The following is a 21052-nucleotide window of genomic DNA, read 5'->3' as shown; positions in this document are numbered from 1 at the left end:
CCTAGTTAATAAGTGAATTTCCATTAGCTGGGTACACTCAGGAAACGTGCCCACCCTCCTCCTTGGACTTCTGCTTGCAATGGACAAACGCCAGCAAAGCTAGGACTAGTGTGCTAAGATGTAAAGTTATAACGGGGGGAGGAGGCCCGCCGTGTACAAGTCACTGCTTAGCAGAAGGGTGCACCACAATAAAACCCAGCACCTGGCAGTCTACCACTCCTGAACATCCCATAGCTGAGAAAAATACTCATAAGACTTTACCCAAAGATCATTTCAACATCCAGAATTTCTAAAATAGTCTCAAGAGAGCCAATGCAACAATAAACAGCAGCAGAACTTTGCCAGTATCAGAAGTGTAAGGCCCCTTTTTACACGGGCGTCATGAATTTGTGCCTGATAAGATGCGGGAAAATGCACGTTTGGTACCAAAACTTCTTCACAGAAGTTCGGGTTTGGGTTAGGTGGTGTGTAAATTTTAATATTGTCCCTTATAACATGGTTATAAGGGAAAATAATAGCATTCTTAATACAGAATGCATAGTACAATAGGGCTGGAGGGGTTAAAAATTAATTTAACTCACCTCATCCACTTGTTCGCACAGCCCGGCTTCTCTTCTTTGAGGAAAAGGACCTGTGGTGATGTCCTGCGTGATGGACCATGTGATGAGCGCAGTGACATCACCACAGGTCCTTTTTATCACAGATCATCAAAGATGAAGACAGAACAGAAGACGGGCTGCGCGAACAAGTGGCTGAGGGGAGTTAAATTTATTTAATTTATTTTTTAACCCCTCCATCCCTATTTTACCAAGCATTCTGTATTAAGAATGCTATTAATTTCCCTTATAACGATGTTATAAGGGAAAATAATAATAATCGGGTCCCCATCCCAATCATCTAGCAACCATGTGTGAAAATTGCACTGCATCTGCACTTGCTTGCGATTTTCATGCAGCCCCATTCACTTCTATAGGGCCTGCGTTGCGTGAAAAACACACAAAATAGAGCATGCTGCAATTTTCACGCAACGCACAAGTGATGCGTGAAAAATCACTGCTCATGTGCACAGCCCCATAGAAATGAATGGGTCTGGATTCAGCTTACGCATTGCACCCGCGCGGAAATCTCGCCCGTGTGAAAGATGCCTAAGTGGGAGCGGGTGTGTGCAGGACTAAAAGTAACTTTTAGGTTTGACTTGCAAAGGATATTAAATGGAACCCGTCAGCAGAGTTTTTGTAATGTTACACTGCTTGTACATACCCTTATAGACATGCCCCTGTGGAAATTGGCAGTTTTACTAGGAGCGAGTAAGTAAAGTTATAACGTCACAGTGCAGTGCTCTCCCATAGTCGTCTGGGGCCGTCTGTAGTGGTGACTAGTCATCTCACCTGTGAGCATGCCCACTCTTGATTGACATGGTATGATGCCACTGCTGGAAGCTGAGAGTGAAATCAAATCAAGGAAGGAAGAGAAGACATGCTTACAACTGTGACTATCCAGCACCGTCCAGATGACTAGTGGAGAGCAGTCTGTATTGGTGACTAGTCATGACGGTCATCTCACCTGTGAGCATGCCCACTCTTCACTGACTAACATGATATGACGTCACTGCTAGTAGCTGAGCCCGAAATCAATCAAGGAAGAGACGACATGCTTACAACTGTGACTATCTAACACCGTCCAGAGGACTACTGGAGAGCAGCACATGAAGGCTCTTTACAGTCTACCTCCAAAGGGCCATGTCTAAAAAGGCATTTCCCAGCACTAAGACCACATTCTGCTCACATACAGTATTCATATTCCCTGCAGATCTACTCTCCTTTACTTGTATTTATAAGCAGGAACATTTCCCTATCCGACTATGCGCACACAGAATTCATGCTGGACGTTAAACCCACTGCAGTCACTCCCATATGTCTGTCTGGACGAGGAGAGAAAGGAGTGTAAAGGATGAATCTGAGGAATAAGGAGGAGCCCCGTCTGACAGGATGTTCCCACGATGTTTGCTGCTGCGCTGGTATAAAAATACCTTACGACTGGACAAAGACATGGGGAGAAGGATGGGGCAAATCCCTTGGCCAAGAATAACATGTAGTGGATTCCAGTCTGAGATCAGAGCGTGAACCAGGGACTGACGTGACTGCTTGTGACTCCCGAGCATGCCAATGCAAAGTAACTGCGCCCACTGTTTGCAATTGAATCCCAGCTCAGTACAGAAAGTTGGACTTGCATCTTGCCCAACTTTAGGAGAATCTGCTAGCAGGGGACGAAGGATTACTGCCATCTATCGGCAGCACAAAGCTCATTCTAGACGGCATAAATAAGGTCATGGCACCTAAAGGTGTTTTCTGTAACAGCAAGTAAGGGGACAAACAGATTCTTCGTTACAGCAGTCCCGTGGTCGTACACACTGGAATGGTCATACCCATCTAGTATGGAGTGTTTGGCAGATGTTCGCTCAGCTTATGTCGAGAGACAGAAGGATGGGACATATTAAATTTCAAAATGCCCAATCTTCCGCTGGAGGTGGATGAGAAACATGCACACTTGGCCATACTGACAGAGTGCATGTGCATAGGGAGTTTGTTAGTATATAAAAGGATATATGGCCAAGTGAACACAACAGAGCAAGCCCCCCAGCTGCAGATGATGGCAGATGAGGCGTCCACATGATCGTAGCTCTGTCTTTCCCACCACTTCCTGCTGCACACAGCGCATGTGATGACTGCATCTAAAAGTTTAAGTCCAACTAAATCATCATTTTGGCGATTTGTTACTTTGCTTCATAAAGACCAAAATAGCACAAACTGAGGACTTTGTATTGACCAGACTAGTTCTTAAAGGGAACCTGTCACCTTCAGGGTAGCCCGCAGTGTGATAATAATCATACTTTTCATCCTGCAGTCCGATGCTGTATAAGGTCAGAAAACTATCTTATATCCTCCGTCCTCGCTAATTTGCATGTCAGCTTGAAGTCACGAGGGCAGCGGCCTCCTTGCTTCAAGTCAAGGTAACCACACCCCCTCTTGCCTTTGAGTGACAGCCCGCAAATCGGCTTCGCTTTCTGGTCTCGCGCATGCGCAGTGCCCTCTATTTTACTGCGCGATCTCATGCCCTGACATGGCATCGCGCAGTAAAACAGAGGGCACCGCACATGCGCGAGACTTGGGAGAGCGAAGTTGAATTGCGGGCTGTCACTCAAAGGCAAGAGGGGGTGTGGTTACCTTGACTTGAAGCAAGGAGGCCGCTGCCCCCGTGACTTCAAGCTGACATGCAAATTAGCACGGACGGAGGATAAAAGGTCGCTTTCTGACCTTATACAGCATCAGACTGCAGGATGAAAAGTATGATTAGTATCACACTGCGGGCTACCCTGAGGTACTGCTGGCGGGTTTACATGCATTTAGGAGGTGACAGGTTTCCTTTAAGCATACGTATTCAACAGTGCTCAGATTCCTTGGCTCATGGACACAGACATTAAAGTGGTTCTCTCACAAAGACAACCCATGTCATTATATTCTATTATGGCATATGGGCATCACAGAGGGGTCCCTACTAAAACCCAAATCAGAGGGCTGTACTAGGAGAGTGGCTCTCATTCCGGTGGATTTGGCCATCCCATGTTGGCTGCTGCTGAGGAAATACCTGGCTCTCCCTGTTCTGGGAGCAGGTCCAGGGGTGATGTGCTTGTCTGAATTTTCAAGAGGTAATCACTGGTAAGAACGATCTCCTATAACTGATCTAGCAAATGACTATACACAAGATGCTTTATATGAGCTGCTTTTATATATTTGTGAAACACTGTGGGCTATTTCACTATGGACTATGCATTACATGTACCCTTCTGTGTATTTTATGTTCCAAACAGCACAAGGTGGGGCTCAGTCAGTCAATGATTAGTTTATGGCAATGCTGCTAATTGAATACTGACAGCATTCTCCATTACCGAAGGTACCACAGCTCCGCCTTGTGGACAAGAACCAGAATAACAAAAACAAGAGAAGAGTTATTTTAAGAGTCTGGGGTTTCTATCAATGCCAAAGTCTATCACTCTGCCCCCTCCACTTCATTGAAGCATATGAAGTTTTATATACTTATTTTGAAGCTTATGCTGACTGACTGCTGACAATGAACACAACTACATCAGAAAGTCAATGCACTGAGTACCAATGTTACATTACAGCAGGTATAGAATGGTTATAATTAGAGATGAGCGAATCAAAGCTGACAAAGTGGAACTCGTTTAGAACTTCAGGAAAAATTCAATTGGCAACGAAGGCGAATTTGCTCGCGCTTCATGGTAACAAATTCAATTTTTTTCCTAAAAGGGGACTACACGTGTGAGGACTGAGGACATGGGGCAAGGAACTCTGGGAAGGCGGGATCACCCAGATTGACATGCCTGCATGCAGCCAATTAGCAGCCAGCCCTGTGATGTCACAGCCCTATAAATACAGCAGCAAATTTAGATTCTGCCATTTTCCAGTGTTCTGAGTGCAGGGACAGACGTGTGAAGGCGCTAGGGACAGCAATTGGAAAAACCTCATTGTGGGGGAAAAAAATAGACAGAAAAAACAATTTATAAGTGCAGGGAAAGGATAGGGAGGAATCATTTCACAGCATCTTAGTGCAGGGAGAGACGTCAGAAGGTGCTAGTGACATTGATAGGAAAGTAATTTACAAGTGCAGGTCATTAGACAGCTCTGTCATTCCAGCTTTTTGCTATTGGGCTGCAAATGTTATGCTGAAAAGCCTTTAGAGGCTTATATCTTAGTATCTTATTCAGTACTACAAGAAAAATATATACGCATTTCACTTCTGCAGTTATTTCTGGTGAAAGCATATAGGGGTGTATTTCAGTAACAAAGAAAAATATATACGCACTGCACTGTTGGTTATTTCTGGTGAAAGCGTATAGGGGCGTATTACAGTAAAAAAAAAAGAAATATATATGCACTGCACTTTTGCAGTTATTTCTGGTGAAAGCGTATAGTTGCGTATTTCAGTACTTCAAGAAAAATATTCATGCACTTCAATTAGATTCTTAAATTTTTTTCTGGTCAAAGCTTGTAGTGGCCAATTTCAGGGCAACAAGAAATATATATTTTCTCAGTGCACTGCTGCAGTGATTTCTGCTGAAAGCGTATAGTTGTATATTTCAGTACTTCAAGAAATATATATACACACTTCAATCAGATTCATTAATTTTTTTCTGGTCAAAGCGTATAGTGGCCTATTTCTATCCAACAAGAAATATATTTTCTTAGTTCACTGCTGCAGTTTTTTCTCGTCAAAGCGTATAGGGTCGTATTTCAGTACAACAAGAAAAATATATTCTCAGTGCAGTTTTGAAGTTAATTGTGGTGAAAGCGTTTAGTGGACTATTTCAGTACAAAAAGAAAAATATATTCGTCGCTTTTAGGGGTGTTTTAATTTCCGTTTCATTTGTTTAGTTCACTAACAAGTATGTCAGGCAGAGAAGTGCGAGGCCATGCACAGAGGAGTAGCAGTGGCCTGAATGTTTTTGGCGCAAGCAAAAGGTCGCAGCAGAGTAAGGGGGAGTGGCAGCAGGAGTCACACCGAGAGGCCTATGCTCCCGGTGTCAACGAGCGGTCGTGGCTTGACCAGCAACTCAGCGGTTCTCGATTGGTTAACTCAATCATCCACATCAACTCAAGTGACATCAGACACCCCCACCCAACAGTTAGTGGGTTTGTCACACACAATCCTTAGTTGGCATGGCCCGGGAGCAGGACCTGTACCCTCACCTGTCCTCAACCTGCCTCTGGCCTTTTCTGTTCCTTTACCGCGAGAAGTACTACACGCTGTGGGCTCAGCTCCACTGAGGAAGAGCTACTAGAGGACAGTCAGCAGTTACTGCCCAGCCAAGATCTGGAGGAGACATCCGCCGCTTCCTCCGCTACGCGGGCAAGTAGTGATAAGGAGAGTGGCGCGGGAGCTTGTGTTGCGAGCGGTCAGGCTCCTGACCCAGAGACCGTTGAGGACGACATCGGTGACGTGCAAACACTACTCGATGATGATGAAGCCGATCGCACTTGGGAGACGGGTGAAGAAGGGGCTTAGTCATCATCAGGAGAAGAGGGTGGCAGCTTGCCCATGAGGCAGCGGGTCGCTAGCATGGCCAGGAGTCAGCAGGGTGGCAGCAGTGGACGGTCGGGAGCCAAAACGGGCACAGGGTAGACCACCAGCTTTGCAGAAGCCTACTTGCCCGGAAAGGAGTGGTGCATGGGTTCACGGAAGCAGCGGCGGTAGCAGTCAGCCAGTGAGTAGAGTCGGGGGCAAAATCAGGTACTCTGTGGTGTGGCAGTTTTTTGTGAAGGTCAACATGGCCATATGTAAAATATGAGGGCAGAAGGTAAAGCGTGGGGAGGGTGCCAATGTTGGCACCACAGCCCTGCGTCAACAAATGCAGCGTGACCATAAAAGTGGCCTGGGAGAACCGTGGCTCTGATGTGGTGGTCCAGCCTGCCGCAGCTACCGCTACATCACCCACTGGCACGCACCCAGTTTCAGCCAGTCAAGGCTCCACCATCTCAGCCGAAGGGAGCTGTCTGTCAATCCCATCTTCTGCAGGTCCAGATGCTCCTACTCCTACTCCAATCACCGAAGCAGTTGCCAAGAGACAGCAGTATGCATGCACGCATCCAACGGCACAGAAGCGGAACGTGCTCCTGTCCAAGTTGCTGGTGCTGCAGTCCCTCCCTTTCCAAGTGGTGGACTTTGCACCTTTCAGAGAACTGATGGCTTGTGCCGAGCCGAGGTGGAGAGTCCCAAGCCGTCAGTTATTTGCGAAAAAGGCAGTATCGGCCCTGAAAACACATGTAGAATAGAAGGTGGGCCAGTCCTTGAGCCAGTCGGTGTCCGCCAAAGTGAATGGCAGCGCCGACGAGTGGAGTTGTAACTACGATCAGGGACAATACATGTCCTTTACGTCTCACTGAGTGAATGTGGTTCCTGCACAGCCACACCAGCAACTTGGCCAGGTCACGCCGGTTCCGCCTCTACGTTTTCACGCCGTTGGTCCTGCGACAATGTCCGCCTCTGCATCCTCATCCTGCACTGCAGGGAGAAGTCACAGTGCCCCTCCAGCATACCACATGTGCAGGGCTCGGCAGTGTCATGCTGTTCTGCACCTGGTTTGCCTTGGCGAACTGAGTCACACTGGGGAGGAACTGCTCTGTGTGATGCATCAAGAAATCAAATCCTGGCTTTCTCCTCGACAACTGAAAATCTGAACCAGGCTATGAGCTGTGCGCTACGATTGGCCAGCACTGCAGCAAGGGACAACCCTAATACAAAAACTCTGCCCAGTACAACAGAGGGAGCTGCAGACACCGGAGCCTATACCGGGCGAACGGAGCAGCGCCCAGACATACTAGTAAGTGCAGGGGGACCCCTGGGCGCCGCTCTGCCCACTGATATAGTTAGTTTTTTGTTTTTAAACTAGTGAAAGGTCCTCTTTAAAGAGCCAGGACAGGAAGTAGAATACATGGGGTGACTTCAAAATATCTCATCCAGAACAGTATTCACCCATTATGTTTGTTAAAAAAATATATATATATTTCACATAAGGCCTGTTTCACACTGGCATTTATCTTTTCCGGCAAGGGAACAGCCTGCTGGATCCGTACTACAGTGTGCAGGAAGTCCGCCCGGCCCCATTGCCTATAATGGAGAGTGGCAGAGATCGTGCAGCGATATTTGTCCGGCAGTCTCTCAGCATATTTGCTGTACTGTGGCCGGATCTACTCCGCTCCCCATTATAGTGAATGGGGCCGGGCGGACTTCTGGCAGCACACGTGTGCACACTGTAGTATGGACCAACCTGCCGGAAAAGATAAACGCCAGTGTGAAACTGGCCTAAGTTAATATATGGTATTTTGTGATCTAGGTGTCCCTATAAATTAAATGGGGATTTTGAGAGGAAATTTAGGGCAGAGCTACCATCTGTTGCAGCAGCGTGGCTGCACAGTCAAACAAAAGTCTTAGGTAGTCTACAGTCCACCTCCCGTCCTATTACAGACTCATGCTGCTGATATGCCCAACACAAAGCAACACTTCCTATTGAGACTGGCAGCTGTGTATTCGAGCTCAAGCCCATTATGAGCTCAGCAGAAAGTGGGACAGGTTTCCTATATGTCAAGAACAATACAGTAACAAACCACATTCTACTCAACACAGAAAGTTATCAGGTACTTGCTGTGTTTAAAGAGGGAAAAGGTTTGGAGATGCCTGGAACACTTTAAAGGAAGCATCTGGGTGGAGTCTGGAAGTCAGTCAGCAGGAACTTCACACAAGGCACAATGCCTTGTAGGGCTAGCTCAGCCGAATCTAATGATACCTTTCATATAGTGATCCGTTGCTTCATTCTGGAGAAAGAGTACTGCTAATCCATTTGCAAATACGCAGTTAAATGCAATGAGGGCAGGACCAAGCCACTCTGTGCAACCTTGATTCCTCTGCCAGTCCCACCCGCTACTTCCTGATTGACAAGGCCAAGCGAGATGAAATGACTAAGCAGGAACCTGGCCCTATCATTCAAGAAGGCGGAGGAGCAAGGAGGAAGCAGGAGGAGCTAGGGTGCACTGGGTGGCTTAGGCTAGCCCTCAGTGCACTTTACTGCTCCTTTTTAAAAAAAATATAATTATTTTTCTCCAGGAGGAAGCAAATAATCTCTAAGTGAAAGGTATCATTACATTCAGCTGAGCTATCAGGCTTCACATCTGGTTTAACACAGAATTTCCAGGTGACAGACTCCCTTTAACATGAGCTACTAAGAAGCTTAGAGAGGATTCATGTGCCCTGTGCCAGGAATCCCAGAGATACCCTAAAAAGTGAAAGACAATCTTTAAAGAAACGGTCGAGCAATATGAGCACAAAAGGATGTATGTATGTATGGTGCCTAGAGTGCACGTTAGAGAACCTGAAGCCAGCAATGACCAGGGCTCACTCACCTCAGCCTCCTTCTGCTGCAGGATCATGTCCTTGTCCATCACTTCCTCCTCCACTGGCCTACAACAAGACAACAATGTTGAGTTTATAGGTCCCTTTACAGGACAATATTACAGCAGATTGTTGGGAGGACAGCGTTCCTTCCCGACATTCTGCTGTTCGCTGGCGGTAGAGTATGGGAAGGAACGATCGCTAATGCCATCGCTCTTCCCCATAAGTACTTGTTGCTTGCCGGCAAGAGATCATGTTTACATGGCAAGATCTGCTGTCAGTAAACGATTACTTTTGCGGGAACACAAACGATCGGATTACCCGATGAACGAGCATTTCGCTAGTTCATCGGGTAATCAGTGGTACATTTACACCTCCCGATCATCGCTAACAAGCGTTACTATGAACGCTCGTTAATGATAATCTGGGCCATTCTTGGCCCGTGTAAAGAGCCCTTTAGTTTGACGTTGCCAATAGCTTCATAGACTGATATGTTGAACAAAATCAATGTTCACTCACTTTCCAGTGCGTTTTAATCTCTCAGAGCGGAAGTTTTCATAGTGCAGATCCTGAGTGACCTCTTGTAGGTCCTGCATGTGCGTCCTGTGAAGATAAAACACCAAAGCCTTTAAACCATGAAAGCCAGCCTATGAAAACATTCATAGATCATCATTGTAACGTGCTTGACCACACAACATAAAATGAAAGAACCTCTTCCCACTGAGGAGAACAATTAGACAATAGGAGTTGGGCTGGAGATCTCAGGCCTTAAGAGTTCCTTTTTCAGAACAATATGCTTTACATTGTGTGGACATATTCCCTGTATAAGTAATATAACTGACATTTGGTCAGTTCAACATGTAAGAAAGACAAACCTTTGTAAAATAAAATAAAAATATGTCAAGGAAAACTCTGCTTATGAATTACAGTATGCCAAAATTTAAAGGCAACTCACCTCTGACAAGCCCTGTTAGGTGCAGTAATACATGTACAGATCATCTGCTACTGACTCCAGATCAGTGATGGGTATGTCCATACTCAACCCCACCGCCCTGGAGAGGAGATCTCCTGGAGTCCTTTACATTATGTGCACATGCTCAGGAGTCCTCTCATTCCAGGACTGGGTTGTGGGCACACAGCGGGTAGTGATTTTGTGTATGGACACATAACTGATCTGGAGTCAGCGCAGACGTTCTATACATGTATCACTATACTTAGTAAGGCTCGCTGGAGGTTATCCAACCTTTAAGCTAATTTATGCAAGTGGGGTTAGTGTTTCACATAAAGAAAATACTCACCTATTCCATACTGTTCTGATCCAGCGCTGAGGACTCTGGTGGACTGTGGTAACACAGCGTCTTGGGGACATATCACAGCTGAGGCCAGTGAATAGCTGCGGCAGTGCATGTGACCAGACAGGGCTTGACACTCCTTGTCCATAGGGGAACAGAAGAGGCAGGTACGGGAGCATCCTCACTCACTGGGTCAGAACGGCGTATATGCGACTGCATATTTTTCGATGTTGAACACTTTCCCGGCCTTGGATAAAACGTGCTTGCACTTTTAAACAGTTTGCTTTACATCACTGGTACTGCTTTTCAACTGTATAATGTGTCATTAGCTGCTCAGACATTAAACTTGGTAAAAAGGTGGAGTCCACTGTAAAATTTGGACAGATAAGATAATAACCATCCAATGGTTATATGGCTCCAAGGTGTCACCCTAAATATCTGCAACTATAATATAGATCTGAATCTACTGAATGTACACGCTCATTTCTATACAGATGAAGCTGCTCCTTGGGCATCAATCCTCTACGTGGCTTATTAATCTTCACCAATGCCTTAGCAGAGATACCCGATTCCCTATCCAGTCTGCCCTCATATAGGTCGACCACTACACCCATGCCTTTGGATTAGTACAGCTGGCCAATTAAGAAAAACCCTATTTTCATACACCCCTTTTAGGGAATTCTGAGTTGAATAGGACCCATCACCTCTCCCGACATGACTGCCTTAGTAACTGCTTGCATTCCCCATGTAATCCCAATCCTGAAGCATCTTTAATTACCGACGATGCTGTGCCATTATTTAATTATTCCTGTTAACAGTTTGTGAAGAACCAGCTGGGACCGTGTCCATGCACAGTCTGCTACTCCTCAATACGTGCTGCCAGGGTCAGACTGTGCAGGGACACAGCCCCAACCAGTAACACCCATCTGGACCTTCATTGCAAACTGACAGTAATTCATTTATAACTTCTAGCAGGAGTAATAAAGGAATAGTACAACATGGACTTATAAGAATAAATGCTCCAGAATTGTTAACACATGGGGAATAAAAGTAGTTACTAAAACACATATGTCAGGAGAGGTGATGGGTCCTTTTTAATAGCTGATCCTCAGATGGTGGCCAGAGTGGAGAGTGCTTACAAAGAGTATCCCCCTCTGTACATAGATAGCCCATTGATTTGAATAGGTACTCTGTAATACTTCATTTCTCCTGTGGTGGCGCTGCAGGGAAATGAAATACTTACTGTCAGGTTTCCCCATACATAATAGCTGATCACAGGAGTTCCCAGCAGGCGACTACTTTAATCTTATCATCAGTAAAACAACCAAGAAGCCAACAACCCATTTAATAGTCTCTCATTCGAGGTTTTATGAATATAGGACAATATAGTCCTACACTGTAACAGTGTGATTGATTACTTTCATTTACACGCTCACATTAAATTGTTCCGACATTATCCCCGGCATAGACACATCAGTAATGGGAATATGACTCGTTTAGGAATCTGTTACTTTCAGTTGTATATAGATCAGTCCCCCAACTGTGAAAGCGGAGCCATTAGGAGAACTTCACTACACGGCTGAATTTATGCAATGAACAATTAAACTTCAATTACACTTTAGCTTAAATTTCATTAATCTAAGATTAAATAATCCAAGTACAAAAAAGGTAATTAAAGTATGAGAAGCACATAGTAACACATTTATGTACCCAAATCAATACTGTCAATACTCAAAGGAGAACAGCAAAAAATAAAAATCATATCTATAAACAGTTCACTGGTTATTTAGGAGAGTATTCACTGTCACCAGCAGGGGTCGCTGTGGTTCAAGTAGTTCATAAAAAGACATCTAGAATTATCTTTAGCATTAGAGACGCAACTTATTAAAGGAGCTTCCTACCTAAGCAAGAGACCATATTGCCATCTCATCACTTGCCAAATGTAGGGGGGCCAACTGCTGGGAAGCCAAATAATTCATAAAACAAAAGAATGAAATAAAATTTTCCATGCACAGTGCCACTCTCATTCAGTACAGGTACTTGAAGTCAGCTTCATTCACGTGACATGGCCAAGCTGTACAACATCTGGAAGCTTTCGGACCCACACCAATCAGAAAATAATGACATATCGTATCTTTGGATGTAGCCACTATTATTTTGACAAGTTTAACCCATTAAAGTTTTGTTTTTTTCCGGTATCTTGTTACCGATGACCTATCCTCAGCATTGGTCATCAGCATCTGACAGGTGGGGGTCAGACACCTGGGACCACCGCCAATCAGCTGTCTGAGAAGGCACCAGCTTTCCTTGAGTGCCGTGACCTTCTCTCAGCTTTCCCTAAAACAGTGACGTCACGTGGCCCAGGTGCAGTTCACCCCAATAGAAGTGCATAGGGCAGAGCACGATACCAAGCACGGCCAATATACAATGTGCTTGGTGAGCAAGGAGAAGACTGCGGTTCTTAAAGGACCACTGGTGCCTTCTCAGACAACTGATTGGCAGGGGTCCTGAGTGTTGGACCCCACGATCAGATACCGATTAACTATCCAGAGAATAGGTCATCAGCTCTAAAGCCTTGGAAAACCCTTTTAATTCTTTTATTACCAGAACATATTTTGCTGTTCTGAGAACGTTTGCGATAACTCATAGCTTCTGTGCTTTACAGGCGTGTCATATTACTTGTTTAAGGATGGGCATTTTTATTAACATAGTATGTTGGCAAACTGGTTGTAAAATTATAAAATGTAATATGTATACACACAAGTCTGTACTTACTTTTTCACCGGTTAGTAATGGCCATGAGGATGGCAGATACAAATGTAAAAAATTATGATTCATAAGGGGGTTAATAAAATTGATATATTTCTCAAATGTATTCATCTTTATATAGTCCATTTCCTTGTTTTGACTAATTAACATTATAAATAGCAAGAGATACAACAAGAGAACAAATAAATGCTCTTTAGCAGAATTCCAGTCTTAGCATTCAGCCCCCAATGTGCAATTCCCAGAACTAACTATTGTTATTCTTTATAGGCATTTCTATTTTGGACCATACCCAGGATTAGCCAAGTTATGCACCCGCCAGTCAAATATGATTTTTGTGGAGTTTTTTGTGTGTGAAGGAGATGAGATGGAAAGGTAGCTATGATATAATGTTGTCGGAAAAGATTCAGTAAAAGTTGTGATTTTTGTATTGAAATCTCTGCTATTTCAGATTTTATTGTTCACAGGAGAGGTGTTATTAGTGACTAACAGCTATCTCTGTATACAACACTTACACAGAGAATACTATCAATCACTGATAACAGTTCACCCATGTACAGCTATCAGTAACAGACAGCTGTGTATACACACTTACAGAGAACACTTAATAACTGATAACACTTCACCCATGTACAGCTATCAGCTATCTCTGTATACACACTCAGTGACTGACAGCTATCTATGTATACACACTTACACAGAGAATGCTATCAATCACTGATAACACCTTCCCCATGTACAGCTATCGATGACTGACAGCTATCTCTGTATACACACTTATACAGAGAATACTATCAATCACTGATAACACCTCCCCTATGTACAGCTATCAGTGACTGACAGCTATCTATGTATACACACTTACACAGAGAATGCCATCAATCATTGATAACACTTCACCCATGTGCAGTTATTAGTGACTGACGGTTATCTATGTATACACACTTACACAGAGAATGCCATCAATCACTGATAAACACCTCCCCTATGTACAACTGAAGTCAGAAAAAGCAGAGATATAAATGTATAAATTACTTTATAAGTTTTACTGAAACTTTTCCCACAAAACAAAATAGTAATTTGCAGGTTGCACTGCATTTGGTTTTGACAGGTCCTTTCTAAAAGTAAAAAAAAAATAAAAAAAAAAATGGTGGCTTGTGTTCTATTGCTCTTTTTTTCTTATGGGAAGAATAAACACACAGGCATATGAAAACTTTTATCCATCTGTTCTTTGGAGAAAAAAGAAAATCTGAAATCTTACAAGTTGCAGAAAGTGAGCCAGACAGAATAGCTGTTTTTGTGGAACATCCACTGGCCATTTCATACTTACACCAACATTGTACGGAGCTTCAAGAAGTCATTGTGTTCAGGGTTCTCCACCTCCACAACACCCCATGGGTACAGCCGTCCACGAATTTTTTTCCCCTTTACCTCAATTAGTTGATTAGAGCCAATGACAGCAAACGGGATGCTGGCCTAAGTAGAAACAATAACATGACTCCAATTACATCACTGACTACTTTAAAGGTATGTCCGTAGACACCAATATACTGTGGATTTGCAGCAGATTACAGTACCAGCCATATGGATGAGATTTCAATAAACATCATATACATGCAGAGGAATTTTTCAGGATGGAAAAATGTGGAAAGAGTATGTTTGATTTTAATGCAGATTATCTGTGGATCTGCAATACACCCAGTTACAAATCGCCTTGCGCTACCGTGGGGACGCTTCCATGGTCCCCGGCCAGTTTCTGTTCTCTGGCCTATAGTGATGCAAGCTGTGTCAACAAGTGATTGCTACAGCCAAGCACAGGCTGCAGTGGTTATACGAGTAGACACGTCCTCAATGGAGGCCGGGAAACAAAAAACGGCAGGGGAATCATTTTAGAACGTTATCTGTACAAGGAAAATGTTATAAAGCAAATCTATTACATGTGGAAGTACCGTACCATGTAAACAAAACGGAAGATAAAAGCTCAATTCCAGACACTAATAGTTCCTTGAAAACAAGCTTTTGCTGTGGGAAAAGTACTTGACTGTTCTGCCCAAGCTGAGCTCGGGCAGAAGTGGAGGGGGAGGGCTGCTTTAGCTGCTGATATCTCCTGAATGGTAGCAGCTAGAAGCATTGGACTGGTGTAGTTTGAAAGCTGTTAACCCATTTTCACTAAAGATGGCTTTTATCAGTAAATTGCAAGTGAATGACCAATGCAGGAGGCAGAGACAGCCTTATAAGTGGACAAGGAGGCAGTTTATATCTAACAAGATAGATAACTAGATAACAAGGTTTATCTTTACTTGTACTATTGATTTATGAAAAAAAACTTGAAATTACGTTAGTCTACTTTCACACTCGTGTTATGGCTTTCCATTTGTGAGATCCGTTCAGAGCTCTCACAAGCAGTCCAAAATGGATCAGTTTGCATTCTGAATGGAAAAGGATCCGCTCAGAATGCATCAGTTTGCATCAGTTCCGTCTCCATCCCGCTCTGAAGGCAGACACCAAAACACTGCTTGCAGGAGCCAAACTGACACAATCTGGCACAATAGAAAACTGATCCGTCCTCCATTGACGTTCAATGGTGTTCAAGACTGATCCGTCTTGGCTATGTTAAAGAAAATACAAATGTATCCGTTCTGAACGGATGCAGACGGTTGTTTTATCTGAACAGATCCGTCCATGACGGATCGCACAAAATGCGAGTGTGAAGGTAGCCTAATGCTGTGAGTCAGTATTACAGTCAATACCCGGTGTGCTGATGCCGAGGTCCGCCTGAGTGGAAGTTTTTGGGGATGTATTTTGTGCTGCTGCCAGTATTTTGTGATGGACTGTGGTATTTGGCTCAGTTGGTTTGGTTTAATGTGCCAGAATATGGTATTGATGGCCCTGCCTTCCATCAATTTAGACCCAACTCCAAAATGGGTCCACTTTTAGTATTTTTTTCCAGGGCCACTTTAAGTTCCCAATCCGCCCCTGATTACAGTTATATTATTAGGCTTCTTTCACACTCGTGGTATAGTTCCTGGCAGAGAATAGCCTGCGGGAACTTTCTGGATCCGGCATTACCAGATGTTACCGCAATGCCTGCCGGCCCCACTGACAATAATGAGGTCCGGTGGAGATCCGGTTGCTACCTAGAAAATACGCTGGGATTCAGGCAGAATTCAGTTTTTTGTCTGGCCAAATCCTGGCATATTTCCCGGGTATCGGCCAGATCTCTGCTGGATCCCATTAATTATAATGCCGCCGACGGGCATTGCAGTAACATCCGGCAATGCTGGATGTGAAGAGCTTTGGCAGGCTTCTCTCTGCCGGGACTATAACACTAGCCTTACACTCAACTTATTTTCACTTTGCCACCATTTTCAACACCGCTATAGGAGCACTCAAGTGAAATGATGCATGAAGCATCCTAAATACAGGGAGCTGTACAAGAAAACCTACAAAGCAGTAACAACCTTGTGCAACACACTGAAAAACATCTATGACTATAATGACCTCTTACTCCTGTAGAGTTCACTGCATGGGTCAGGAGTAAGTACACGTAACGCTGCACATGGCGTCAAGGCACAATAATGCTTTATACGAGCGATTGCTCCCAAATCTCTGCCTGAGAGATTTATTCCATGTTTACGCTGGATGTACAGCTTAGCCTTGAGACCATCAAATGCCACACACCAGTGAAAGCAAAGGCAGCATAATCCCCCCCCCCCTACCCCCATCACTCAAGAGGTGATCCTGCTGGTTAGGGCTTATTAAGTGGCGTTATTAGGAATTTCTTTCTGCTTTGTATAGTCCACGACCTGTGGCTAGAGTATTACAGCCTACCCTATGGATATAAATTCTTCTACTTCATGGAATGCACAGACGTTTCATTTTTAGAGAACAGAATCGAAGATTAGGCTGTTGGAGCTTATAGACTTTCCTTTTATAGAAAACAAATATCACTATTAAGTCGTAATTTCCATAACAATAGCGAGCATGGATTTACTAACACCTCACCTTTAATACTCGAGTCTGCTCTTTAAACTCCTCATCTTCATCGGAGTCAGCATCGGGGAGCTGGTAGATACGAATACCGTGTTCGGCAATCTCATCTAGGACCTGTAAATGACAGGAAACATTACATGACTGTGTGTTTTCCACCAAGCAACAGAAAATGTCACCCAAGAAGATAACTGATAAGCGAAAGCAGAATAATGGGCATTTTATTTACACAGCCGTCAAGACGTTCGGGAAGATCATTGAAGCAGGTTAAAGTAACGGACACCAAGACTGAGCTCATTATAAGTAAAAGGGGTCTGTCAGGATCCGGTGATGCCCGTCATGTGACTGATTTGCTGCTGCTGTCATGATTCCAACTTTAACGCCAATGTGAGTCATCTTTGGAGGGTATAGCAGTGCTGGCGCCAGTTCTACCAAAGCTCACAAAATGAAAAAATTTTCTCGTAGAAGGGAGACTTCAGACTGGGAACAAATGTTTAATGGGGCTCAGTGTGAACGGATGTTCCACCACTAACTTTCCCCAGAGTTTTGCAAAAATAATAAGCCATAGCGAGAACCAAGAGTTTAACATTTTGCCAAAACATCAAAGCAAGTTGGGCGTAAGTGTGTGTTATAATGAACTCAGTCTCCAGAAATGATGTATTTTCCTCTCTGGGGAGGAATGCCTTGTGATTATTTTTCTAAGATCTGCACTTTGAATGTTCTTACAATGGGGACTGGCCCACAAATGAATAAATGTAACAGATGAAGGCCGAGTCCCTCTACCAAGCAAATGTCTGCTCTGAAAAGTATGAAATGATTTGGCAAGTATATTAAAGATCTGAAACGATGTCATCTCTCCCAGTATTGTATTAGAAGCACACTCATTTCCCTAGAGTGGGCCAAAGCTGAACCAAGTAACTAAAGACTAGAAGAATCTCTGGAAGTGGAGAGCAGAGTTAATCCTGCCTCGGGTTATTTCTACAGGATCAAGCCAAATGGCTGCTGTACATCAAGCGTCGACTCATGTATTCTTATTTTTCAAGGTCAGGTTTTAGGACATTGGCATGCAATGGAAAAATCTCAAAGGGGATTATTCAGGAATGCTCTGCAGTTATGCAATGAAGTCTCTAAACAAGTGCCCCCAGTTTAGAAGCTAAAAAGGACTTGGCTATTCATATAGTGTCAAATCTGTGCACAAATCAAAAAGGATCGTACCAAATTAATAGTGGCACATCTGAAATATTTGCAACATACTTTAGGGTATTCTGAATTAAGAAATATTAATTATTTTATTAACATTATATTTGTAACTATCTTACGCTATATAATGTTGGAAGCTGGAAAATTGCACCTGCAGCATGCTGTATGGTCCCGGCATTCTTGGCATGATCAGAGGTGAGCCCGTGGCCAGGCCAGTGGGCCAGCTGGACGTCCTGCTGGCTTACTATTGTTTCTCCTGCTGTTTAGACTGTATTACGCACAGTTACACACACAGTGTTGTAGTTACTGTAACTTTATCCAAAACTGTAATAATAAAATGTGTCGCAACGTGAGGCTCAGACTTGCTGAGTGCCAGTATAGATCAGATGAGGACATGAGACTGGAAGTCCTGCATTATAATTCTTGTTTACTTAAAGGGACTGTCCGATTAGGTGATGGCCTGTCCTCAGTATAAGATATGCAGGGGTCTGATCAGCTGCAGCAGAGGGAGCTTACTGAAGTCAATAGGAACAGTGCAGCACTGATGACCTCTGTCCACTATCCAGTTGATGGAGCTGTATAGTTCTGGTGCCCACTGCCAACTTCTGATGCCAGAGCTATAATGCTAACAAGCAGTGTCAGACCCCCTACCCATCAGCTAGTGATGGCCTAAAACAAGGATAAAAGCTGGGCAATCCCCTTAAAGAGGTTGTCTCCTGAAGAGAGACTAAACACCCAGCTAATAATCAGCTGATCGCCGCAGGCTTCTGTTAACCACAGTCAATCACCTGTTATCGCCTGGAAAGCAATATCTGGCTTTTCTTTCCCCTGAAGAAATACTGCACTAGATGCAATCCACTGGTTAAAAACATTATAAAAAAAAAAAAAACACACAACAACAACACGAAAAAGGGTTTCTTTTCTTGTTCAGTGTTTCCTTTGGATTGAAGAATCTACAGGCGAAACTCGAAAAATTAGAATATCGGTCAAAAGTCAATGTATTTCAGTAATGCAACTTAAAAGGAATTGCATTAATGCAGCTTAAAATTAGAATTTTGTGAAAAGGTTCAATATTCTAGGCTGAAAGTGTCAGACTCTAGTCGGCTAAGTAATCCAAACCCCCTGAGCAAAGGGTACCTCAAAATTGTGACTTTGGGGTTTCATAAGTTATAAGCCATAATCATCCAAATTATAGCAAATAAAGGCTTGAAATATCTCGCTTTGCATGTAATGAGTCTCTCATCTGTTAGTTTCACCTTTTAAGTTGGATTACTGAAAAATGAACTTTGCACGATATTCGAATTTTTCAAGTTTCCCCTGTACAAGATGCTACGTTAGGAAAGGTAGAAATTGCTATATACTGCTAAATGATATTTAAAGGGTGAATGATGAACCCAGACGCCCTCCAGATCAAGCTGCAATGAAGAACGGGTAAGTACTTGTACTTGTCAGAACTACGCCATGGACTCCTTGCAGAGTACATTCTGTCCCAGGTACTTTGAGGGTAAATTGCTATAACACATCACTTGACAGACGGCTAGCATGGGAACAGTCGCAAATTTTCACAGTTGAACACTATGTACCAAAATCATCCTGGGAGAATGCGCTTTCATTAAGTGGCAAATGTCTTCTTTTCTAGACTCCCCCGCTTACTGTAAAAACATCAAACCGTCAGCCTTGACTCTTAAAGAACATATTCCTACAAAGCGTATCTGGGAACGTTTAATGGGCGGCTGCAGGAGAAAGACCCTATGATGACGGCTTCATTTCCAGATAGCAATGCCATGGACAATGAAAAAGCTGCAGCTTAACCCATTCATGAGAGAACTCTACTTGGTCGACCCTAGCTGCGCCTATATACCCAAGTATGTATGTACTAACTACAACGTCAAGCGGCCGGCACAGAAGCCAAAACAAGAACCGGGAACAAGAGAAATCTGTCAGCTGGGAGATTTCCTAGATAACATGCCTGTGCTCAAACAATGGCGGGAAAAATGACTTTACGACAAGGACCTCGACAGTTTACAATGCAGCTGCACGTGAATAAACAGCTGCCAGGGAACACAGCACCCAAAAACAACATCCTAAGGAACATCGGAAGAGTAGGGGGATGGGTGCAAAACCATACTGCTCTTTCATATGGTAAAAGGCGATTCAGAGATGAGAAAAGTATTTCAGAGACATAAAAAGAAGATAAAAGCCCCTTGGAAATGAATGGCAGATATACACGACAAGCTAGCCATACACCTGAGATAACTGACAGCAGGACCAGTGTCTGGTTGACGGCTATCTGCCCGATCTCCCCCCATACACAGACATGCTCAGCTGAAATTAATGTGGCAAATCCCACCAAAATCGAAGTGAATGACGGACATGCTTGATACATATTGGATAAATGTCTGCCAAACTGCCCGCTGGACATCTGGAAGAAAAGCCATTGCCGGAGATGTCAGCAGCTTCAGAATAAGCCAAGTGTGCACATGCATGGGGGAGAGGAAAGAGAGATGTCGGCCGAATGAGTGTTCAATCGCCGGTTGAAATGTATCTGTATAGCGCCACCTGCTGTTTGCTCTTTTCCTTATTTTTTGTCCATCTCATTGAGTTGGTCGAATGCGCTCAATTGCCACCAGCCATACATTCTACACACACCTGTATTTTTGGTCCACATCCAATCCGCATTCTTTGCAGTTTGGATGTGGACCCATTTATTTCAATAGGGCCGCAAAAAAAAAGCAGACAGCACACCGTGTGCATTCGTATGTCCATTCTGCAGTCCCGCACTGAAGATAGAACATGTCCTATTCTTGTCCGTTTTGTGGACAAGAATAGGATTTGCTACA

The 21052-nt window shown here is 43.9% G+C and overlaps 1 protein-coding gene across 4 annotated transcripts in view; it reads right to left on the bottom strand.

Annotated features, from left to right (window-relative positions):
• The window catches only part of LOC122924465 (septin-2A), an 85715-nt gene that overhangs the window by 18003 nt on the left and 46660 nt on the right, over positions 1-21052 (bottom strand). For all 4 annotated transcript variants that reach the window (XM_044275562.1, XM_044275561.1, XM_044275564.1 and 1 more), the window contains 4 exons: positions 17028-17129; positions 14353-14498; positions 9484-9567; positions 8976-9033 (listed from right to left, as the gene is read on the bottom strand). In XM_044275562.1, the coding sequence (XP_044131497.1) occupies positions 8976-9033; positions 9484-9567; positions 14353-14498; positions 17028-17129 (390 nt within the window). The remainder of the gene's footprint in view (positions 1-8975; positions 9034-9483; positions 9568-14352; positions 14499-17027; positions 17130-21052) is intronic.

This window comes from Bufo gargarizans, chromosome 1 (genome assembly GCF_014858855.1).
Source record: "Bufo gargarizans isolate SCDJY-AF-19 chromosome 1, ASM1485885v1, whole genome shotgun sequence".
NCBI classification, from domain to species: Eukaryota; Metazoa; Chordata; class Amphibia; order Anura; family Bufonidae; genus Bufo; species Bufo gargarizans.
The sequence above is the reverse complement of the archived record's forward strand: the minus strand, read 5'-3'. Positions and strand labels throughout refer to the sequence as shown.